This window comes from Diorhabda carinulata, chromosome X, assembly GCF_026250575.1.
Source record: "Diorhabda carinulata isolate Delta chromosome X, icDioCari1.1, whole genome shotgun sequence".
NCBI lineage: Eukaryota > Metazoa > Arthropoda > Insecta > Coleoptera > Chrysomelidae > Diorhabda > Diorhabda carinulata.
The window spans coordinates 30,195,195-30,219,130 of record NC_079472.1 but is presented as its reverse complement, the minus strand read 5'-3'; the positions used below and the strand labels follow the sequence as shown (position 1 = coordinate 30,219,130).

The window sequence follows — 23,936 nt, the reverse complement described above, 5'->3', positions numbered from 1 at the left end:
TCGATCTTTGGAATATTAGTCATAACGATTCTTTCTACTGATTCGTAAGTCATAAGTCACGTGATAAAAGATTTCTATCGTATTTAGTGTAGCTGTGTACTATAGACGGTAACAGTCCAAAATAGATTTGAAATTTGACGTATTTATAATAAAGAAGAAAACTTCAAACATGTTAATTATGGTGGGTAAATGTAAAGGTAATAATAATAATAATAGGATTTAACGAAATAGTATTTGTTAGTAAACGAAAAATTATGTGAATTTTGGTGGATATAAAGTGGTAATTAATATTTGTTAAGTGAAAGATTGTACAAGTGGACAATATATACGAAATCCAAGTAAGGCAATGATTATTTCTCTTTAAGCCACTTGTATGTTATAGCAATATTTTTTTATTGATCTTTATTACTTCCGTTTTATCTTCTCTTCATAGTTTAGCTCTTCATTTTATATATACTTTCTAATGCACAGAGAATGCTCTGCTCATTTGTACCCTCCATAATTTCAATTTATTATCGAATAAAGTAATGAATATTTTGTTTTATTCTAGTTTAAAAATCAAAAAGTTTGGCACTGATATTATTCATAATGTATTGACCTTGAACAAATAAAAAGACATTTTAAATTTTTTATTTATATATTTTGACATATCACAAATATTCCAAACAAGACATGATATTTATTCAATAAACATCAATTTCGAAGTTTTCCTTCCGGTTCCATTGTTTTGTTTACAAGCTTCTAAACGTAATTTTATATTAGGGACGTAAGTAGTTACTCCAGTTCCAATGAAAAGCAACACACTTTGAGTAGCCAATGACCAAAAAGCTCCGTATATTTGGTTGAAAAACCCCAAAGCTACGACGAATATTACCCCCGTACATTGGGTACATGCGAGGAGAATACCCGCAGTAGTGCTCTCTTCTGAAGGAAACGTTAATTCTATCGCCAGTTCGAAACCTACCGGCATATACGCGTTCGTGAAAATCCTGAAAAAAATTCATGGAAATATCCTATTTTTATATCAAGTTTTTCAATTAAACGGCTCGTTTGGGGTAGCATGCAATAATATATAATCATGACTCACCCTGTATAAGTTTTAATCCTTAAAACACGAAAAAACTTGTGTACCCTTTGTAAAAATCACTTTAGACAATAATTCGATAAAATTAATTTATTTAAAACTAAATAATATTGATGTAGATGCAATTTGCAGCGTTGCCAGATTCAAAATTTCTTCCTATTATGCTCTCTAAGTATTTTATATGGAGTTTTACACTTAGAAACTATCATTTTTGGTTTAAAAAAACTTGGTTATAAAGAAAATTAATGCGAACTAGTAACTGAATACGGTCCTGTACAAGTCTAGACATCGGGGAGGTCGATGACCGATCTGTTCGTGACGTAATTTTAAACAAAACTGGCAACGTTGTTCGAATATTTCGTAGTAGGGTTAGTCGTATTATTTAATATCACAAAATTTAATACAACTTTTATTAAATATCATTTTTTGGTTGTGTAGAATTGAAGATAAAAAAAGAATGTCTTTCAAATTAGTTTGTTTTCAAAATCTTTGCTTTCCATAAAAGCTTGTTGCCTCTTTAGTATATTAGGTACGAAAATTGTAACGAAGACGCCTATAAATAGAGAAATACTTTGGGTCACTAAAGACCAAAATCCTCCCAATAACAAATTAAAATACCCCAAAGCAACGGCGAAAATAGTCGCTGTTAATTGTGTCATGGCGAATAGTATACCGGAAGTGGTACTTTCTTCGCAAGGATACGTAAGTTCCATGGCTAATTCAAACCCTACTGGCATGTAAGCGTTTAAGAAGATTCTGAAAATTATTAAAAATTCGTTTTGAAAAAGTTACGAACTGTAAAAAAAGTGCATGCTCCAAAAAAACGCGTTAAAAATATCTAGTTTATTTTTTTTATTAATTACTTACCCTAGTAAACAGCAAGAAACGTACGTCAAAACCCTCATTTTGTACTTCAAAGTAAACATCAAGCAAACTATACTTAAAGCCGAACAAAAATAAATGAATAAGGTTACTTCTCTGGAAGAAAAAATAATTTTTTTTTAAAAGATCTTTATTTTTAATTCCCACATACTTGTATTTATGGGTTTTGTCTAATAGCACACCGAAAAATATCGATCCCACCATACCAGAAACCACCATTACGAACCCCATCCAACCAGCGTCTTCATTTGCTCCCTGGGTATATAAATAAATATTTTATAGAGTGGATGTGTTTTAAATATCAAATGAAATAAATTTCCTTGAACAGTTTTCTTAAACATTTTTTTTCAAATATTTATATTACATAAAATTGGTAAAGTAACTTTGGCAACATTGTATTATAATTAAATTAACGTCTCGTCTTTTATATAACAAAAAACTCATTATTATCAGATGCTACAATCTTCACGAGGTTATATTGGACCTAATGGTCACATTTTTAATTATTTTAAATGGTACAAATTACTTTTCTCAGTATATAATATAATAATTGAATTGACTTATTTCTTGTGTATGTATTATCAAGGATGAAAATAGTGATATATACAAATAATTAAGAAATGTCAAAAGATTGAATAACTTTCTAGATAATACCTAATAATTGTTTTTCCGCACAAAATATGGATACAAAATCATAAATTTCATTATTTAAACCTAGAAATAAAGCAAATTAATTATATCCCTAAGTCGAACAAAACCGAAAATTGTCGATTGTTGATTTCAGTCACATAAAAGTACAATCAAAAATTATAAGAACTTCAGGACTATAGGTCATTTCAAGTAACGTGATTTAAAAAAAAAGTTTTATTACATTTTTGTATAGGGAATTAATTATTTCGAGCATTTTTTTTCCAATATTAATAATAATTTCAATTTAAATAACGTAATAAATAAGACAATATGGCGGGCGGTTGTTACGTCATCCCAAAATAAATTCACACTCAGACAGTTGTGACTAAAATTACGAAGAAAGGGAAACTGATGTAAGGTGTCGTACCCCTTATAGACCGTTTAAATAGTTTATTCGTATTTATTATTTTAATTATTTAATAGAAAACTGCTCAATAAATGGAAAATAATAACAAGAACGCACCTCGAAAAATTGTAGAATGAATTGGTTAAGTAATGTTCCTACAGCTGAAAATACAGCTATATTTATACTGTACGCTACCATGTGGATTACGAAACCTTTGTTACGAAAAAGTTTGACGATAGAAGTGAAGAATAACCTTGTATCGAATTCTTCTTTTTGTCTTCTCAATTTTGCTTGGGCGTTACTTGGCGGCAGGGGGGGCTCTTTTGGGAAATCTAAAAGTATACGCAATCATAAAATTACAAAAAGGAAGAAAAAAGATGGAGAACGAATTGTGGAAAAACTATATAAAGGGTAAAAAGAAAATTTATTGTTTTAATTTACGAATTGTAGTACGAAGTTTCGCTATTATTTAATAATTAATATACACAGTGGTGTTGTCGAGCCATAGCATCAACGTCAACGTCAACAAGTACTTATAATGATAACGATTCTGACGAAGTCTCGTGACCTAATATTTGGAGTGGGAAATGTGGTTAGAAAAGAAAATACAGTTTCCTTGATTACTTTCCGAATCCGGTTGCTCTTTTTGTAACAAAATACAGCACTTAGAGGTATCTACAACTCGTGGTGTAAATATTTCAAAGAAATGAAGTTCCACATCCGTTTCTTACTACGGTTAAGATAAAAAAATCGCAATTAACGTCATTAAGAAAAAAATTTTAGAACACGCGAAAACAACAGCGCACATTAATTAAAAAAAAATTTTGAACAGGGAACAGCATCAGCCAATAGAAAAAGGAATAGACAATTTAATTAAGAGCACGTCTTTAGTATTTAGAACTGCTTATTATTTAACCAAACACGACCGACCGTATTCGGATTATTATAATTTATTGCAATTGCAAGAATTAAATGGAAAAATTTTGACACCTGGTTACGGTCCTGATATACCTGCACAAATATAATTAATCACATAACCAAAAATATGAAATTAAGAATTTGTTCAGAAATTATTAAAACAAATGGAAAGAAAAAATCCGCACAGAGCGGCCGCCTACCCTGGATCGGCCCTGTCTATATAATTATATATACGCGTTCCGGTAAAAAAAAATTAGCACAACACCACTGAATATACAGGGTAATGCACAATTGTGAAAAAATAATGAAACATTTGGAAAAGGAAGTTGAGAAGGGGTTTTGTACAGGGTATTGCGAAATATTCAGTACTTAGTTTTCTATTAGTTGGTAACTGGTAAAAGTACAAAAAAAATCAAAAGGAATGATACGTAAGGACTTTGTGAAATGGCTATAAACAGGGTAACTCGCAATGGTAAAATTGTAAAAAAACGAATGAAACATTTGGAAAAGAAAGCTATGGAAGTGCTATATACAGGGTATAATAAAATGTTAAAATTTCAAAAAAGAGGAATGATTCATTTGGAAAAAAGGCGTGGGAGTACTATATATAGGGTAACACGAAAATTTCAGTACTTAGTTTCATTATTGAAGTGTTAATATACAGTGTAACTCAAAATGGTAAAACTTCAAAAAAAAAGGAAAAGGAAGTTGAGGTATATTTATATACAAGGTATGATGGTGTTTATTACGTGGTTTCGCTGCGATCAGAAGAGTTAATATACAGGGGAACTTATTTATTTCGCTAATCAATCCTTACATATTATAACAGCTATTGTAACCGGAATCATGGAACCCGTCAAAATCCAACACAAAATTTTTATTTGATTCCCAATGCTTTCCATATCGTCGCTGTCTTGTACAATCAAAGGTGGTAGTATATATCCGATGGCGCAACCCATCTGGGTACCGAACACCCCCAAAGAACATGCTGTAGAAACCTAAATATAAACCATATACGAATTAAACGGAAAAATTGAACGAGCAATGTAAATTTCATTAAAATATAGTGATTTAAGGTCTTACTTCACTAGCCTTGAACCAAATAGCCGCCAATTTCGGTGGTAGGCATACTATAACTAATTGTGATGAAGATACTATAGCTTGACCTAGTAGTACTACCCAAAACAGATCGTTTCGTATGGATATTACTTTTAGACTGGTACCGAGTAGGGTACCTATGCATCCTATCAAACCTGCCGCTCTTAACCCCTAAAACAACAACCACTAATTTTCGGTTTCTATAAAAAGATCAATAATATGCTATAAGTTGGTATAAATGTGAGATTTATCATATCAAGTACGTCCCTGTATGAAATTCTGATAGAACCTAACTTATATGTAAATGGAACGTTGATATTTTCGAATTTTCTGTTGAAATTGGTGCATTTTCAAATTTACATCCTGTATATCTACCTACCTAAACATAAAATCTAATAAAAAACAAGTTTAATTTCCAGAACGTGGCTATTTTCGAATTTCATGTTGAAGTTGATACATTTACATAAATTTACACCCTGTATATCAAAAACCTACTCATCCAAACAAAATTAAATAAAAAAATTTACTAAAATACCGTTTAAAACCATTACAATATGAATCAAGGGTAAACGTTTTGTGATTGTTTGACAGCTTCGCACATGCGCATCAAAAATGATTTACCTTTTTATCGATAATATAAGACGCTGGTATAACTAATACTGGGTAAAGGGCCATATAAATGGTGGAAGTCCAATCAACTGCTAAAGTACTAACATTATAATATTTAACAATGACGTACGTAATGCTTGAATATTCAATCCATTGTAAGGCGTTAATGCAAGCATAATACATAAATATACACATAATCAGCCATCTTCGTTTATATGCTTTTATTTCTTGATTCTCTTCTGTTGGTTTTTTCAATAACTCCACTTCGTTTTCGTTAAATTTGTTTATTTCCATTTTGGAAATTTCATTTAAATATTAATAAAAAATTCAATATGAACCGTACGTATTCAACAATTGTTGTTAACTACTATAACATTTTATTAACTTGAATTGAAATAGTGACGTATTTAATTGTATTTCAACATTTATTGACAGTGTGTGGTTATTATTATCTTGTATTCAAAAAGTTTAATCAAGATTTAAAATCAAATCCTTTATATAGTTGAAACAATATAAATAAGTTTCTACGTTTATTATATTCAGTATATATTTAAAATGCTTTAGATTGATAATTAGATCAAAAGCTGTAAGATGATTCACCGTATTTAATTTGAATCCATATTGCGTTTATAATGTAATACGTGCAGTATTGTTTGTTGCCTACCCGGTTGGTTGGGATATGATTTCTCGTACCCAACATATGGAACGCAGTAGAATCGATCCAATGACAGATGACGTATATTAACAATGCTTGATTATAAAATACAATATTTGTTTTTTTATTTTCATTAATGAACTATTTTTTTCCAATTAAAGCCCACAATTGAACAGTCCAAAAAATAGGACATCATTTTCTTAATTATATACCCATCACAAGAGACTCGTCAGAGACTGATTTCTTATAGAGAAGAAATGATAAGGTACGAATTACGTAATTCGTTAATTCTTAGATTTGTTACATGGTTTTTTCAATAATTTATTTGTATTGTTAGTAATATTAGCTTTACATTTAGATAACGCCATCTATCTGCAATAATAAGATATGATAAAACTTTCCATCCACATTTCTCAAGATATCTCGGGATAGAAAAAAGATCAATAAAACATATCGAGATATTCAGTTTTTTATTTTCGAAAATTAAAAATAACAATTTTCATAAATATATTACAAAATTCATTTATTATTGATGTGTTTTAGTAAAAAACTCGAAAAAATTATTTGTTCCACTTCGTGAATCACACAATAAATTAATAAATTTATTTACAAAAATAAAATTAAATAAACTATTGACCGTGCCGGATTTGTACGTATATTGAATCATAGATAAACGATGTACGGCAATGAAATCAGTTCATGCGATTATCACGAGATGGCGTATCAGTCATTCTAAAATGTTTATTTTATTGTTTAATTAATATAAACTCGACGTTTCGTTCCCTAGTGAAAGCATTTCGTCTATTTAGTCTATTTGGTGTGAACAAAGTCAGCACTGTACCTATTACAAGAATAACTGTCATAACTATGACGCAAAACAACGCCCCGTATTGGTCTATTATATAACCCAATGGAAGGATCATAACAACCGAAAGTAATTGCGAAGTAGCCATTAAAATTCCTGTAACTGTACTTTCCGGTGAAGGAAATGTTAATTCAGATGCAAATTCTACTCCAGCTGGTAAATAGGCATTTAAAAAAAATCTACAACACAAAATGTCTGCTATAGCGGTTTCGTTCTGTTTTGACAGTACCGCACTCACCCGAATATAGATATTGCTAAATATACCATCCATTTTGATTTCATTTCTAACGCTAATGCTAATCCTCCCATCGCTAAAGTACTTAGTAAAAATATAATGAAGGCAGTCTCTCTAAATATAAATAATATGAGAATTAGATACTACATATTATGAAAAAAAAAAATGAGTATGAAATAATTTTTTCATTTTTAATTAGAAGTAAAGATGGTGTAATCATCGACAAAAGTTCATTACGATAAATTATAAACGTATTTGTTAGTTCGTAATCAGAAATGAAGATGGCGTGGTTCTCAATTATTTGATGGAGTTACTTCATATTGCCTCGTTTTTCGATAATTACGTGTTATTAACTGTTATGAAGATATATAAAAATAAAATTCCATTTTTTAATCGGGAAAACTGACATTTTGTTATAATGCTTATTCAAATCACAATACAATATGGCTGATGGGCGGAGTTTCCTATTCTTTGTATTGCACTACTTGATAATGACAAGCTGTGTTGCCAACTTCAACTTTATTTCATAGATAATTAGAAATAAATATTTCTGACGTAAATTGTTTTTCATTCTTATAGTAAAAATAAAATATATTTATGAACTAACACACAAAAAAATTTTGTAATTTATAGATCTGCAATTTAAATCAGTTGTATAATTTTAAATAAGGTTATATCAATATTAAATGAAAAAGTTAGTACCAATAATTTTTTTTTCAAAATTGAAATGAATTTTCAAATAAATGAAAAGTATTCTTAAAAAGTTTTTAATACTCACTTATATTTATGTGTTTTATCTAACACAAAACCTGTTAGAATAGCTCCAATCATACCAACTACGATCATAACCATCCCCATTCTTCCAGCATCTTCTTGTGCTCCCTAACATTTTCAAAAAAAAACTATTAAAATTATTAGTGTGAATATTTATAAAAAAAACATAATGGGTCGTGCCGGATCTGTGCGTAAACGATTAAAATGGTCGGAAACTCGTAAACAACGAAACGACACGATCAAATCTCGGTTAATTAATATACGTATCGAAAAACAGTTTATCATTATACAAAGGGATAATTTAAAAAATTACGAAATGATATATAAATTAACTTACTTCGAAATAACTTAATATAATCTGATTTAGTAATGTACCGATGGAAGTAAAAATTCCAATGCAACAGCTGTAAGCAATAGTATGTAACATGAAACCTTTATTTTTGATCAAAACTTTTACTGAACCAAAAAATCCAGACAATGTGACTTCTTGTCTAACAGCTCTTTTCTCCAACATCGTTTGACTGGGAGGAAGAGGAGGCTCAACGGGAAAATCTACAAAAGTAAAAATTCATACTACATATACACCATTATTTTGGATGAAGGCTTTTAGCGCCGTCTTGTGAAAGGTAGCAATAAGTCTTTAAAATTAATAATAACACCGCGTATCGCCATCTATTGAACTGTGACGATACTATAAAAAGTACAATTTTCTTCTTGCGTAATTGCTTTTGGATGGACAGGTCAGTTTGAGTTTTGAGAGAGATGAGTAAGTGAATTTACGAAAAAAATACTCACACACGATCACTGTTAATATAACAGGAGCAATCAATAGCGCCAATGCCCAACATAATATTTTGAAATCATGACCTATATCTTCTAATTTATCACTATCGTTGACCACCATTGGCGGTACTAAAAATCCCAAAGCGCTACCTAATGTTATCCCGAATAAACCCAATGAGCAAACTGTTGATATCTGGAAAAATTAAAAAAAAATTTCTAGTTTAAATCAAAACATATTAGAAAATGGCGTAGGAATTTTCACTTCTAATTATATTAATGAAAATTGAAATACATATTCAATCTGTATTATATTTTTCAGTGTTGCCAGATTGTTTTTCTAATCTACCTCGAACTATATATAGAAAATAAAATTTTTCGTATTTACATATTTTGCGTTATGCAACTAATTAATAATGAAAATTTGTTCATAGAATTATAGAAATGTTTGTTTGATATATAATTTTGTCTCAAATCCCTTCTAATTCGGATAAAATCTATCAATGAAAATTTTAGTCGAAAATCTCTTAATTTCAAAGAAAATATTTTTATTCTGGCAACACTGAATTTATTTTTTATTACGGATACAAGCATGTGATATTAAGTGTTTATGGCGCTGTTGTCGGCTTATCAGAAATATCCGTAAACTCTTAAAGATATCAATAGTGTTATACGGGGCGCGATTTTGGACAAAAAATATTGCTCATAATAATTATTATAAATGATTTTATTGTGTAAATTATTACCTCTTGTGGTTTAAACCACGTCACCGCGATCTTGGGGGGTAAACTTAAAATAAACAACTGCGAAATAGCAACTATAACTTGTCCAATCATTACGACGTAAAACAGATTTTCTCCTATGGAAAAAACTTTGATTAGAGCACCAAGGCCGGTGGCGACCGATCCTATAAGCGCCGATACTCTCAAACCCTAAAAAAATCATATGAAATTAATGCTAGGGGCAATTTCAACTTATCAATTTTTATCAACGATGAGTTAGATGATATTTAACCATGTTTTAATTGATCCAGATTATGGAACATGCAGTAAATGGTTAATTTTAATGTAATTATAAATATTATAATTAATTATATCCTATATGACGTCAGAGTCACAAACTCACGAAATGAATGAAACGGTATGTCTAAACAAAGTGTCTAAAGCTACTATCCCGTATACATAAATACTTTTATTATGTAAATTTCTTCCTATAGCATACATAATGAATATAAATCATTGTTAGTGGGATAGGCAATCAACCATACATATGTAATGGTGGTTGCATATAAGATTCTAATACTTATATATTCTATTATAAGCTAATAAATATAATTTTTTAGAAATAATTTAAGTTACGAAAATATAAATTTATTTTATTATTATAAGGGGTAATTAGTTTGATATTATCGCTCGTTTTATAACGTATTAATAATAAAGCATTCTAAAGAACGTATGTCGTTTCTTAAAATTCTTACGTACTGTCAGTAAAGAAATAGAGAATGTGTTTAGTGTGACGATGTACGGTAGAAATTAATTAAATGTAATTGTGGGTCAGTCTGCAATTCAAAGGTTGAAAATTACGTGTATAATTAACACACCATTTTATCGATAATAAATGAAGCGGGAAGTACAAAAATTGGCCACGCTATAGCGAAACACAAAGAAGTCATATTCACTTCACTAGCACTAACATGGTAGTATTTCATCACAATATTTGTTATAATAGAGTATTCTACCCAATGCATGGTACTAAGGGTAGCAAAAGCTATGTAAGTTATTAAAATTAACCATCTTATTCTGTAAACTTTAACAACTGATTTTTGAGACATTATGATAATCGTTACGCGCCAATTCTGACAGAACAATTCGCAGGTGTGTGTATATATATAACTACTCCTAAACCGATTTTAATCCATTTTTACGTTAAACGGATCGTATGGTAAATAGATTTAGATAATAAAATGTAGTTTCTTTTATTTACTACTTTATTGTTCATAAAAAAATTAACAAAAGTTTATTAAGATATCATAACAGGTGTTGCATACATACAATTTACGGCAGTTGTATACTGCGGTGTTGCCGAATGTAAATAATCTACACGTTGTGAATAATAATGAGTACAGATTACGAATTTTTATTAATCATTTCAAGAATTATTAATTATTTTTTGTATCTGGCAACACCTTCGTATCTGATATTATATATTACATTGAAGATTATGGTGTAATTAAATCCGTTTTTCACTTTATCATTATGTGTTGACCGAAAAATAAACTTGGCAACGTTACTATATCAATGACAATTGTTATCTGCTCTGTTGCCAAGCATAGTTTTTATTTGTCTACGTATATAAAGTCGCCTCAACTTTATTTTCTTTTGTTGATCATTGAATTTATTTTGTGTTAATAGACGATTCAAAGGTTGATATACGAATATGTCAATTTTTCTATACAATAGAAAAATGTAAAGTTATTTTAAAATTTATTACTGATAAATTTGTTTTACAGTCGTGGAATAATTACGTCTGACAACACTGTAATCATAGAACCATATAGATTTCGGTTAAAGATGACTCAACGCTGTTACATAAAAAAATTGCCGCCAATTAATTTGGAATTTAACAATTCAGTTTTACATAAAATTTACTGTTGTTTTTTTTATGAAATCTATGCTTGAAAATATTTCATTTGCACTTGGTTATATAAATTTTTACAATGGTTAATCCATGTTAGTCATGAAGATTATCTTACTGCGTGTTAAAAATGCAACTAATTTGAGAAGAATTTAATATACCTCATATTAATTTTATAGGAAGGAGCTTACTGTTTTTACGATTATTTTAATTGTTTCTATTATTACGTTTGGTGATTTAAATGATGTATCATCTCTTTATTGACACGTAACGAGTCATTTTATTATTTAAAGGATAATAAGCACTCTTTCAATAACATTTTTTCATAAGAACTTATGACAAAAACGCAAGCGCTTTTACGTAGCGAATAAAGTTAGCGGTATTGCCAAATGTAATTTGGTTTTTCGGGCTTATTTTATTCGATACCTGTTGTATTTATACAATAAATAGCATTATGTTTTAACAAATTAAAATTTTATTTTTTATAACCTAATACCGGCTACACAGTCATAACTGTACGTACTCGCAGCTAACTTCACGAGATAATAAGATCTGAAGAGATATTTTACGTTTGGCGACGCCGCATTAATATATAATATATAATACATATATAATTTAGATTGCGGTGTATAGTAGACTAGTATACGAGGAACGTAATAAAATTTCTTCTATGGTAATTCGATTTTTATGTTGTTTAGAAGGAGGGAAGATTAGTAGTTTCTTAGAAATTTGATCTTTTACTTGTAAAAAACGATTTAGAAATTATCTTAATCATTAAAGGAATAAATATATATCTCCCAACCCCCTACATAAACAAAATTTCCTCAGATTTGCGGATATAAAATTACTCCTGGCAACGCTGTATTAACAATATAATTTGATGTACTAAATTTAGATTGCGGTGTTGGTAAATTTAGACTAGTATACGAGGGACGTAAGTAAATTTCTTCGGAAATAATTCGTTTATTAGGTTATTCATAAGGAGGGATGATTAAAGGGGTGAAAAAATTCAATTACAATAATTTAAATTCTTATTTATTTGTATAAAAACAAAAATTTTGATAGGCTATAAAAAATTTTATCTCTATTGCTTATGAAACCTTTATAAAATTATTTTCTTATTAAAAAAACATAAAACCTATGTGCCCATTTTATTCTATATTTGAAATAAAATTTTAATTAACAAAATTTCTTAAGATTGGGAGACCACAAATTACGTTTGGCAACAATGTACTCACAGTATAACCGACCTTGTAAATTGAAGATCTCGGTGTTGCCACGTATATAGAAGAATCTCGTCACTATCGTAAACAGATATGATCATAATATAGATAATCATATGAGGGTTGTAAGAAAATATACGAATTGTACGATTAGGTAAGAAATTTATTTAAAAACGCGTAAATGGTAATTTGTGAATCGCAACACCGCATTAACAATATAATTTGATGTACCGATTGTAGATAAACCTAGACTATTATATGAGGAACGTAAGAAAATTTCTTTTCAATTAAGTCGTTTTTCAAGTTATTTATAAAGAGGGATGATTATAGGGACGAAAAAAAACACAATTTTAGATAAAAATATATAATTAATAACGGATATAGAATAACAAATAATTTAAAGTTATATTAAACAAATTAAAAAAAGAAGTTTCCTTTAAATTTCATCTCTAATTTGTAAGAAACGATTCAAAAAACAACGTTTTATACAAAAAAATAAAACATTTATGCCCATTTTTCCCCATACATACAAAAAAAATCGACACTAATACAATTGCCTTAGATTTGGGATGATAAATTACGTTTGGCAACACCGTACTTACAATACAACAGAGTTTGTAAATTTAAGATTACGGCGTTGCCACTTATATAGAAAAATCTCGTTATTAATATAGACAGTATAGAGAGTTAACAATATGGATAATACTACGAGGGTTGTAAGAAATTTACCGATTGTACGATGAGGAAATAATTTGTGAATAAATAATTTTCAAAAAAATAATTTATCTTAATTTTACTAAACAAATAAATTGTAAAATCGTCAAAATAGTAAATTGAAAGATTTCATTTTGAAATTGAGATAAGCGTAGTATAAATTGATTTTGAACAGTGCCCAAAATTCCGCCAGAGAAATTTTCAATCTGTCAAATTTTTTTTCAGTTTTCACATACCGCATATTATACACGGACTTGACGCAACATTCGGACATCACCCTAAACGCCCCCATCCTATCCCCGGTTTTTAGAGCGTGCTCTATACCCCTCATAAGATCGTTCGTCTTCAATATCAACAACAGCTGCGGGTTGACGTTTTGCAAAACTTCCGAAATCTGCGGAAGTATACCAGTAAAATTTTGTTTCAAAAAATTTCTCTCCTCCTTCGACATCTGCTCCCTATAAATATACGCCACATTCACATCACCGTTAACTAAAAATAAGAAATAATCGCACTCCCCTCATATATACTTACTTGTCTATGCCTTTCTCGATACTGTTCCAAGATCTTCCGGTCACCATACAAGCAAATAAACCGTAAGCGTTTCCTTCGATACCCAAATTTTTACTGTGTTTTCTCATGCCATTATGGTCTCTGTTTAGTATACTCAACCACAAATTCGAATATTCAATTCGTATTTCTTCCTTCAAATCCTAAATATAACATTTTAAAATCGATTATCGTGGGGATTTAATTGACTTACAGCGTATAATCCGTGATCTAATAAGACGATATCACAATGTCCTTTTCCTGATTTTTTAACGAGAATATTACCAGGATGAGGATCGCTGTGAACGAAACCGTGGATGAATATCATTTTCGAATATAATTGACCTAATTTATCTGAAACTTCACATGGATCGATATTATTTTCTTTGATATATTTCAAATCGTTTACTTGACCACCTTCTACAAAGTCCATAGTTAAGACTCTTTTTGTAGTTAATTCCCATCTGAAATTGTTTCACACTCTATATAGTACGTTCTTATAACATTTCTAATTACATTATTAAATTCTTAGTTTTCCCAATCTCATTTAATTTGAAGAAATATTGAAACGAGTTTTAATGTTTACATTTCTTTTTAATCATTATTTATAAAGACATACGACAGATGTTTTACATAGTTGCCATGTTGTAATATTTTTCCTGTTGTCCTAAATGAATCAAATAGGTAATAGAATTAAAATCGCAAATAAAGTAATAATAAATAACTTTTCCTAGAATAATAATTATTTGTAATATAATAATAACTGATTTGTTGTTGAATGACGATAAATGAAATATAAACAAAAAATTATGACTCAATTACTTGGATTGATTGTAAATCTCACAACAACGAAGGCCGATGCTACACGGTTGACAACTTTAAGAATTCAATTTTTACTAATGTATTTGGGATATTAAAATGTTGTTTAAAGTCTGCAAAATAAAAGTTATGTGCATGTAATTTGATAATTAGGTGAATACATATTATAGGTAAGGTTATATTTTACATCGAAGATGATGTGAAAAGTGTCAAAAATAGAGAAAAAGTTAAATTAATAAAGAAAAAAATATGTGAAATCAAAATATTGTAAGTTATTTAAAAATAAATATAGAATCTTTCATAACTTACGTTGAACAAAAAATTATCTTGTTTACATTACAATTACAAGTTATAATACAGGGTATGCCATAAGTTATAATAAATTGATGACGAAATTTTTAACAACGTCCTGCAAAAAAACTGTGTAAGGGTAATATTATAGTCGATTTTCTTCAATGTTTATCAAAAATGATAGGAAATGAGTAATTCTGCTGTGAATTATTAAATTTAATATAGGGTATATCAAACTGTTACAACACGACTTAAAATGAAAAAAAATTCATAAAAGGGTAGAAAATGCATATAAAAACCAGTCTGTTCTCAAGATACCAATTTGTGTTTATTTTATCTTTACACCCGAATAGAGGATGAAATATGAAGTTAATTGACATTAAAATGAAGAAAAAGGGTAGAAACAAAATGAATTGACTATAAACACTCAAATAGAGGGTGAAAAATGAAGTTAAGTGACATAAAAACGAAGTAAAATGGTCGAAATAAAGTGAATCCATATAAAAAATCAATCTGTTGATGCTCAGAGTGTAAATTCCTGTTCATTTTATATTACATCTGTCGTTAAACTCCCAAAAAATAAGTTATATCCTAAATTTTATAAATAAATAACGTTTTATATAAAAAATATGGTATCTCGTTTTGCAGTTATATTACTTTTTATAACGCCCAATTTGTATTACTCACGAAAATGATCTTACTACGAAAAATAAATAGAATAATAATTTATTTATATACTTTACGATAGTATTTTTGAGTCATTTGACTAGTAATTGCGACGATATAATTTAATGAATTTCAAATATTTACCTTATTCTTGGAATTTTCAACCAATCGACATTCTCGAATAACTTTGCGATTTTTTCGGCATTCCTCCCTTCTTGGGAGAAATTCAACTCTTGGGGTATGTTTTTCTTGGATTCGTCCACCAGCCATTTAAATTTGAATTCGGGGAAGACGACGCCCATTATTTTAACGAGATATTCCATGGTTTTCATATCGACTTTGGAATTTCCTTGTACGTAGGGATGTTGTACTTTCACTGCTACAGTAGTACCATCTTTCAATTTAGCTTTGTGAACTTGTGCCAGAGACGCCGTGCCAAGGGGCTGAGGTTCTATCGATTCGAAAATCTCGAAAGGCTGAAACCCCCCAACCTATAAAAAATTACCTAAAACTAAATTTATACTTACATCTTTTTTGAGATCTTCTCTGATAACTTTATATACATCTTCTATGGAGTTTGTAGGGGCGTGAGAATGGAGGACTCGCATCGTTTCCACATATTCCACTGGCAGTAAATATTCCAAAGCGGCGAGATGTTGTCCTACTTTAATGTAAACTCCTTTATTTGTACAGCATAAATCTAACAGTTTTTCAGCACTTCTCTTGTGACATTGCGACTTTACAATTTTATATTCCTCGCTATTTGTATCTAAACGTTTGCCGTAAAGGTCTTTTTTGTAAATCACTCCTATTTGGAAAACTGTACAAGCTGCCCTACTTAACCTTACAATTCCTATTGAATCTAAATGATATTGATTCGTTTTTAAACTTACTGCCGTACCTCCGATAATGCTAGTTAGAATAGAATATTTCAACAAAGGACGCAACTTAATTCTCAACATTTTGAAAATAACAAAAACTTTAGATAATATATTAATAAAATTAGGTCATTACTGATTTCAAATATACAATAAAGACTATAATTTAATACGTCATTATTATCACAAAAAAACAGTTCTACCTATTTTTATTTTCTTTGAAATAAAATATTAAAACTTTCATTTATTCGACATTGGCATTAACCTTTACCCTGTCAAGAAAGTTACGGATGACCAACTTTCTTCTTTGTCATTGGTCGAATGAAAGTAAAACTCTATTTTAAATATCCACCAATAGAAACGTTTTTACGAGTTATCATCATCATGAGCAACAAAAAGTATTTTGAAATAAAAAATATGTATAAAAAGAGCATAATTCATGAATTTCTAAATAATTAGTATATTATATGATAAAATTGCTGCTTTTTTATCATTATAGTTTTGTATTATGTATTGAAATAATATATAATCCGTTTATCTATGTCAATTGACAGTTGTTAAAAAAAGAAGTAAATCGGAAATGGGATGTTTGGAAAAAACTTTAATTTCTTCGTCATTGGCATTAACATTCACCCTGTCAAGAAAGTTAATAATGAACATCTTTTTATTTTTCATTCCAAAACAATTTAAATATCCACCAATAAAAACCACTTTTCTTTTCGAACTAACATAATAGATAATTTAAAAACATAGAAGTGAAACATCTAAAAGAATATATATAAAATTTATCATAATTCGTGACTTTCTCATCAATTACGTTTAATTTGAGTGAATTATATAATAAAATTCCTGTTTTACGTATAAATTAAATTCTATGAAAAATTATCTACTCTTTCTTTATCTATTGTTCATTGACAATTGTTAAAAAAGAAGCAGATTATATCAAATTTATCATGTATTAAAAATGTCTTTAAAAAATTTATCAACTTTAGTACATCGAACGTTAACAAGATCAACGTTTAATATAAGATATTGTAATACCAATAAGAAAAAGGTAAATTTCGTAAGATATTGCTCAAATTCTAATATAACAAATTCCAAACCTGCACTATCTCAACCTATTGGAAAAGTAGAAGGAAAATTATTTTTGTCGTACAAATGTAAAGTATGTAAAACTACTAATAATCATTTTATTACTAAAATCGCTTACGACAAAGGGGTGGTTATAGTAACATGTGAAGGATGCAGTAACAACCATCTAATAGCAGATAATTTAAATTGGTTTACAGACTTGAATGGAAAAAAAAATATCGAAGATATATTAGCGGAAAAAGGTGAAAGTGTACGAAAAATTGATGTGAATAAGTGTCTGGAAATACTCGAAAAAGAAGTGGTACAAAAATGATGTAATTACTGTGATAAAATACACAAAAATTGTATTGAAAATAAATTTATTATTTGTTCAAATACACTTTAAGTAACATGGCAAATTTCATTTTTCATTGGCACAAAAAACAGTAAATATAAGTAAATGAGAACCATAGAAAAACAAGTTATACTGTACTTATGAATAACAATAGGTAATATCAAGAGAAAAATAGATCAGTTATTTTTGGGGTTATTTCGTATTATCGCGCTCCCCCTCGTATTTTGGTTATAGAAAATGGAAAAATTGAGTTTTTTTTCGAATTTTTGTAGTTTTTTTTACGTTGTAAAAAAGATTTAGAAAAAAATTCCGCTGGAATTGGTTAAATTAGGTTAGATTTTTAGATTTGTTACACTCAAAAAACGAGGGATCACAATAATATACCACTTTATATATTTGCACCAAAAACTACAATTGCATCTTTGGCACATATTAAATTTTATACCGGTAGTGCACGTTTTGTTTAAGTTAAAATTACATCAACAATTTTCAGGAATGTTCTGTATACTAAGGATACAGTCTCGTATCGCTTTAATGCGTTTACTGCCGATAGTACGAAAATTAATATATTCAAATTTTATTTATTGTGATATAGTTTCACTAATACCACAATAGGTTTATAAAAAGTATACAAATATGGATTTTTTTCTATTAAAAATATTTTTTGCTTACAATACTGTTAACATTATATATATATATATATATATATATATATATATATATATATATATATATATATATATATATATATATATATATATATATATATATTTAATTTATAAAATGAGATGAGCACACACGAATTTTATAAAAATACAAAAATTAGGCACCTTTTATATAAAAAAATGACGTTTATATACATAAAAAAATGTGATGGAATATATAATATCACAGAGTTTGGTAAGTAATCACTTCACAATACAAAGTTACGTAATTTTTATTTAAACACAGAATGACGTGTTATAGACGTTCTTAAATATTAAAGATAGTTCAATATGTTGAGAAACGCACACAATGATCACGCTTGACGTCGAAATTAACCAACTTTTTACGCCCTGAACGTCAAAACCATAACCTCACTTTTCTAATGTAGTTTATACTTGTAGATACACTGAAAAATAAGGTTTGTTCTTGTTAGCTGCACTGGTACAACCAGTGTACACTAGAGTGTTCTTTGTAGCAGAACCAGCGCTATTGTCGTTGTTCTTAGTAGCAGGCAAGAGAACTAGTTCACCCAGTTCACTGTATTACTTCCACTGGGTCGTCATTGGACTAATGTAACATATCAAAAAGTACTAAATCGTTTCCCATTATTGTTAAGGCCTGAATCACATCAAATAATCTCAAATACAACAATCAACAAATGCTCCGATCGAATTAATTCTATACACTCATGAATTGGCCTTCACTAGTATAGTTCCAGTACAGCTACTAAGAATAAACCTCTGACAGCTGACAGAATCTGTAGGTGCGCATGAGTGTTGAAATAACAAACAGTCGGCTAGGTACAAGAAAACACAAATTCAAGGGAGATTTGGTCAACTTAAATGTCAACTAGTCGTCCAATCATGGTCTTACTACACTTTTTTTTCAATATCTACTATTGAAACTAACAAAATGTCGAATTTTTTCTAGTTTTTCCAATTGATAGTGGTAGTGATCAACTTTTGGGAATTATCTTGTTTTATTCTTTATATTTATAGGGTTAAAAACACCCTGTATGTTTGTAAATAATTAAAAAATTACGATTTATCATATTGTAAATAACTTTGTTCGATATATTTTGTTGCTAAGGCAGGTAAAAACATTTTACCAAATATCTCCGAGAATATTAATTTTAGAAAAAAAAGTTTCATATAAAAAAAATAAAAAAACCCTACAGAAAAGATTGTATACGTTTTTTACGTAAACCTACTCGTTTAGCTGTTATGACTCAAAAAATCTCGACAGATGTCAAATTGACCAAACTAACCTAATATTTTACCGAGATATTTTGAGTCATAACCTAATGAATAAGTTTAGGTAAAAAACGTAGAAAACCTTTTTTTTAGAGCTTTTTATGCTTTTCCTTCTTTATTTGAAACTTTTTTTTCTTTAATCAATATTTTGGGAGACATGTGAAGAGGTACGAGGGGCGAACAGAACATTTTTGGTGAAACTTCTCCTAGGTATAATCAAGAAGTTTTAGCAAAAAATAGTAACAATACTGGTAAAAATAATAAGAAAAATGTTGATAGAAAGGAATGTGACGAAGAAAGAGTTTGTTAGTATATTAGAAACCCCTACTCCAAGTCGTTTGCGTTCAAAAATTTTCCTAAGTATCTCCTAAAATATCGATTTTAGAAAAAAAAAAAGTTTCCAATAGAAAATGAAGCTTGAGAAGCTCTAGAAAAAAAGGTGTGATACGTTTTTTACCTAAACCTATTCGTTAGGTTGTTATGACTCAAAATATCTCGGCAGGAGGTTAGGTTAGTTTTGTCAATTTGACTTCTGCCGAGATATTTTGATTCATAACAACCAAACGAATAGGTTTAGGTAAAAAACGTATAGAGCCTTTTTTGTAGAGCTTTTTATGCTCTTTATTTTTTATTTGAAACTTTTTTTTCTAAAATCAATATTTTCGGAGATATACGAACAGGTATGAGGGGCAAATGAAAGTTTTTGGATGAAACTGGTTTTAGGGATAATCCAGGTGAAATTTTGACAAAAAAATTCGGTAAATTTCGGGGGTATCGTTATTTTTTAATTAGACCCTGGATAAAAAATATGAAAACCCGATTTCATGACGTCGTAAACAGTTATGGAGGACTCTATATGAGATTTTTTTATAAAACTTGAGAAATTATCAATTTTTTTTAAAAGGTTTCGATCGATCTGTTGCAAAAATGAATAATTTTGAAAAAAAAACTTATTTAAAAAGTTCGATTTTATGATAAAAAAATCAGGTGACCGTGAAATATGATTATCAATAACTTTTTTATAATTAATTAAATGAAGTCTTTATATTTTTTTATTAATCTATATAAAAAAATGAGCATTTTGGAAAAAAAATTGTATAAAAATGTTTATTTTTTATGTTTATACAGTTTTTTTTAAAAAAAGGTCATGTTAGAAGCATTAATAAAATTTAATTTGTAAAAACTTCAAAACTAAACATTTTTATATAATTTTTTCTCCAAAATGTTCATTTTTTTGTATAGATTAACAAAAATAAATATAAAAACTTCCTTAGACAATTTGAAAAAAAGTTATGAGTCATTATACTGAAATACAATCGAATGAAATATTTTTTTTCATAAATCCATTAAAAAAACATGAAATCGATGTATTTCCGATTGTATTTTTGTACCCAAAAGAGCTCGGAAATCGCAAAATTCATAAAAACCAATGCAGTGCAATAATGCCATCACTAAACTCACTTCACCATCACTTCCCATCGAGCCATCCACAATAAGAACAATTGGTAAATAACGATGTAGTCACTAAAATTGATCACCCTGTACACTGAATATCCCATATAACACGCTACAACGTGAAAAAAATGACTAGACCCTTTTTGGTTTACTGATGACGGCGTAAGCTTCCTCGTTGTGAAATTGATGATTAACTTTTTCATCTGCATTTTTCTCCGGAAAACACTGAACTTCATCGTAATCGTTAAATGACGGCGGTTCCACGACGACGGAAGCCACCGGAACCGGATATACTTGTTTATAAGGAGATTTCGTATTCAATTTACTAGTAGACCCAAAAAAGTTCAACTTATCATAATACCCCGGGGTATTTTCCGTAATAATCGCTGACACTAAAGGTTTTTTAACTGTTTCTATTTCCTTTCTAACATCGCCCCACGACATGTAATCCTCCTCATCGACGTGCTGTTCCTTGTGATCCGGCGAATCCACCCCCAAAGTTTGCCAGGCGTTGTTCCTGAACTCGATCTCGTCGTACTTTTGAACCGGTTCATACTCCGGTTCGGGCTTGTTCACAGGTTTGAACTTTCTGGGGGGTTTCGAAGGTTTCAACTTGTGCGCCATTTTCGTTTCGGGGGTTTTTAACGAGCACTGCACGTATTTGGAATCGGAATCGCTACTTGAAATACTTATTTGAGATTTACTCGATACTGATAGATCTGTGAGGGATTGTAACGTCGAGGAGGGTACTAGAGGTGTTCTGGATCGGGGTTCCATGAAGAATGCCGCTTGAAATTGCGCGTCTCCATCTAGTAACGGAGAATTTTCCGCCGAAGCTAATTTTTTCATGCATTTCATCTTGCTAGCTAAACATCTGAAATTAAACATATTTCCACTGCCCGCCAATCACTATAAATAAAAATATTGATTACTACATAAAAAAAGTACTTACCGGAATATTTCTTGTTGGTTAGGATGTTCTAGGTAAAATATTCCTTCTCCAGATTCGCATTTTCTTCCCGCTTCAAAGGTGAATCTACCGTTTTTATAACCGTAACGTCGTATGTAATGATAAGGCCACGTAAATAATAATTTATCATCGACGACGTTCCTAAGTTGTAATGCATTCGACATCAAAACTAAAGTGTAATTTTTATTTTCTAATCCGCAACGGATAGAAACGGGAGAAGGGTGTAATTTAACGTTAAAAACCCCTTCGCCAGATGAACAATATAAATCGTTATCTTCTTCTACGGTTGTTATTTTCGATACGTCATCTGGAAATGCGACTGATTGTATAGCACTCACCCATTCGGTATTAGAATGTTCAGTTAACGTGTTAAATTCATACGAATTCGTTTTTGTTGTTATTACGAAAGTAGTATTAGATTTCGGATATACCTTTATACATTGTTGTAAAATTATTATTTTACTGTATTCTTTTGAATTCGGTGTATCGTAAACTTCTAACCTTTCAACACCGAATTTACTAGATTTAAAAAGCGAACAGTATTTTTGTTGCCAAGATTTCTAAAATTATAAAAAAAAAAACAAATAAATATCCTATATTTCACAAATATATATATATATATATATATATATATATATATATATATATATATATATATATATATACATAAATAAATTTATTTCCTTTTATATATTTATATATCTACAAAACTGCCCATCCCGTACTAAACGTCATAATTCCTAACCTAAACCAATGAATTGTCAATTTTTTGTTCGTAAAACAAATAACCAAAACATTTATTATAACAACAACATTGGAAGTGGATATAAAATTTTAAATTAAAAAATACAGGAATGATTCGAATGTAAAAATAAATTTAATCAACAGGTAATACCTTAAGCAGCTTTCCAACGGGTAACTGTAAAATTCCTCGGTAAATTGGTTCTTCATGTTCCATCTTGGCGGTATTAATCACAACATTTAACAAAATATGAACATTTAACTATAAATATCACGTCCACTATATTTATCAGAAGTGAAAAAATGTTTTATCAGTTTACATTTTCGTTGTTCATTACACAGTTGTCAGATTATATAAATTAGTTAATAGAGGATATATTTCCATCTGTCAAATAATTTGAAGTAGCTAACCGTCCGATAGGAGGTATATAAAACATTATTTTTTAAATAAATTTTCAATTATCATTAATATATAATCAGTTATAGTTATCACAAATATATATTCGTCATATAATATATAGAAATATACGTTAATATATACAATAAAACAATTAAAATTAAGTAATATCTTATGTATACTGTAATACGTATTCATATTTATTCCTGTTTACTAAAGATATACTAGAATCTGGATTTATTAAATAGAAAAGTGGCAACGTTATATATTTTTATTTAT

The 23,936-nt window shown here is 29.2% G+C and overlaps 5 protein-coding genes across 7 annotated transcripts; 1 reads left to right on the top strand and 4 right to left on the bottom strand.

The window, feature by feature from the left end:
• Nucleotides 1-618: 618 nt before the first annotated feature.
• LOC130900903 (uncharacterized MFS-type transporter C09D4.1-like) lies at nt 619-6,019 on the bottom strand. 3 transcript variants are annotated; one of them, XM_057811845.1, is made up of 8 exons: nt 5,640-6,012; nt 5,004-5,189; nt 4,738-4,918; nt 3,120-3,334; nt 2,118-2,221; nt 1,952-2,062; nt 1,703-1,840; nt 1,163-1,637 (listed from the first exon to the last, which is right to left on the bottom strand). In XM_057811845.1, the coding sequence occupies exons 1-8, from the start codon at nt 5,919-5,921 to the stop codon at nt 1,610-1,612; spliced, it is 1,245 nt and encodes a 414-aa protein (XP_057667828.1). In that variant the 5' UTR covers nt 5,922-6,012; the 3' UTR covers nt 1,163-1,609. The 3 variants fall into 3 exon arrangements, with proteins under 3 accessions (XP_057667825.1, XP_057667827.1, XP_057667828.1); XM_057811842.1 differs by lacking the exons at nt 1,163-1,637; nt 1,703-1,840 and adding an exon at nt 619-989 and having other exon boundaries at nt 5,640-6,019; XM_057811844.1 differs by having other exon boundaries at nt 619-1,840.
• A 718-nt stretch (nt 6,020-6,737) lies between these two features.
• On the bottom strand, nt 6,738-10,795 carry LOC130900902 (uncharacterized MFS-type transporter C09D4.1-like). The gene is made up of 7 exons (XM_057811841.1): nt 10,537-10,795; nt 9,683-9,868; nt 8,952-9,132; nt 8,494-8,708; nt 8,161-8,264; nt 7,386-7,496; nt 6,738-7,326 (listed from the first exon to the last, which is right to left on the bottom strand). Exons 1-7 carry the CDS (start codon nt 10,765-10,767, stop codon nt 7,029-7,031), a joined length of 1,326 nt encoding a protein of 441 aa, XP_057667824.1. The 5' UTR covers nt 10,768-10,795; the 3' UTR covers nt 6,738-7,028.
• Nucleotides 10,796-13,141: 2,346 nt separating this feature from the next.
• LOC130900901 (aarF domain-containing kinase 1) lies at nt 13,142-17,042 on the bottom strand. The gene is made up of 5 exons (XM_057811840.1): nt 16,360-17,042; nt 15,977-16,308; nt 14,271-14,520; nt 14,042-14,220; nt 13,142-13,965 (listed from the first exon to the last, which is right to left on the bottom strand). Exons 1-5 carry the CDS (start codon nt 16,792-16,794, stop codon nt 13,614-13,616), a joined length of 1,548 nt encoding a protein of 515 aa, XP_057667823.1. The 5' UTR covers nt 16,795-17,042; the 3' UTR covers nt 13,142-13,613.
• A 599-nt stretch (nt 17,043-17,641) lies between these two features.
• LOC130900900 (DNL-type zinc finger protein-like) lies at nt 17,642-18,200 on the top strand. The gene has a single exon (XM_057811839.1). The coding sequence runs from the start codon at nt 17,675-17,677 to the stop codon at nt 18,113-18,115; it is 441 nt and encodes a 146-aa protein (XP_057667822.1). The 5' UTR covers nt 17,642-17,674; the 3' UTR covers nt 18,116-18,200.
• A 767-nt stretch (nt 18,201-18,967) lies between these two features.
• Nucleotides 18,968-23,622, bottom strand: LOC130900899 (docking protein 2). The gene is made up of 3 exons (XM_057811838.1): nt 23,415-23,622; nt 22,502-23,079; nt 18,968-22,423 (listed from the first exon to the last, which is right to left on the bottom strand). The coding sequence occupies exons 1-3, from the start codon at nt 23,475-23,477 to the stop codon at nt 21,682-21,684; spliced, it is 1,383 nt and encodes a 460-aa protein (XP_057667821.1). The 5' UTR covers nt 23,478-23,622; the 3' UTR covers nt 18,968-21,681.
• Nucleotides 23,623-23,936: the final 314 nt, after the last annotated feature.

Excerpts from the sequence above, each read along its gene's own strand:
- LOC130900901 (XM_057811840.1), bottom strand. The coding sequence starts at position 16,794 with ATGTTGAGAATTAAGTTGCGTCCTTTGTTGAAATATTCTATTCTAACT. Across the intron at positions 16,309-16,359 it reads GAGAAGATCTCAAAAAAGAT|CCTTTCGAGATTTTCGAATC; the intron begins GTAAGTATAAAT and ends GGGGGGTTTCAG. Across the intron at positions 14,221-14,270 it reads TAGATCACGGATTATACGCT|GATTTGAAGGAAGAAATACG; the intron begins GTAAGTCAATTA and ends TGTTATATTTAG.
- LOC130900900 (XM_057811839.1), top strand. The coding sequence starts at position 17,675 with ATGTCTTTAAAAAATTTATCAACTTTAGTACATCGAACGTTAACAAGA.
- LOC130900899 (XM_057811838.1), bottom strand. The coding sequence starts at position 23,477 with ATGGAACATGAAGAACCAATTTACCGAGGAATTTTACAGTTACCCGTT. Across the intron at positions 23,080-23,414 it reads CCGTTGGAAAGCTGCTTAAG|AAATCTTGGCAACAAAAATA; the intron begins GTATTACCTGTT and ends TTATAATTTTAG. Across the intron at positions 22,424-22,501 it reads AACCAACAAGAAATATTCCG|ATGTTTAGCTAGCAAGATGA; the intron begins GTAAGTACTTTT and ends GTTTAATTTCAG.
- LOC130900902 (XM_057811841.1), bottom strand. The coding sequence starts at position 10,767 with ATGTCTCAAAAATCAGTTGTTAAAGTTTACAGAATAAGATGGTTAATT. Across the intron at positions 8,265-8,493 it reads TTATATTAAGTTATTTCGAA|GGAGCACAAGAAGATGCTGG; the intron begins GTAAGTTAATTT and ends TGAAAATGTTAG. Across the intron at positions 7,497-8,160 it reads GATAAAACACATAAATATAA|AGAGACTGCCTTCATTATAT; the intron begins GTGAGTATTAAA and ends ATTTATATTTAG.
- LOC130900903 (XM_057811842.1), bottom strand. The coding sequence starts at position 5,921 with ATGGAAATAAACAAATTTAACGAAAACGAAGTGGAGTTATTGAAAAAA. Across the intron at positions 3,335-4,737 it reads TACAATAGCTGTTATAATAT|ATTTCCCAAAAGAGCCCCCC; the intron begins GTAAGGATTGAT and ends GTATACTTTTAG. Across the intron at positions 2,063-2,117 it reads GACAAAACCCATAAATACAA|AGAAGTAACCTTATTCATTT; the intron begins GTATGTGGGAAT and ends TTTTTCTTCCAG.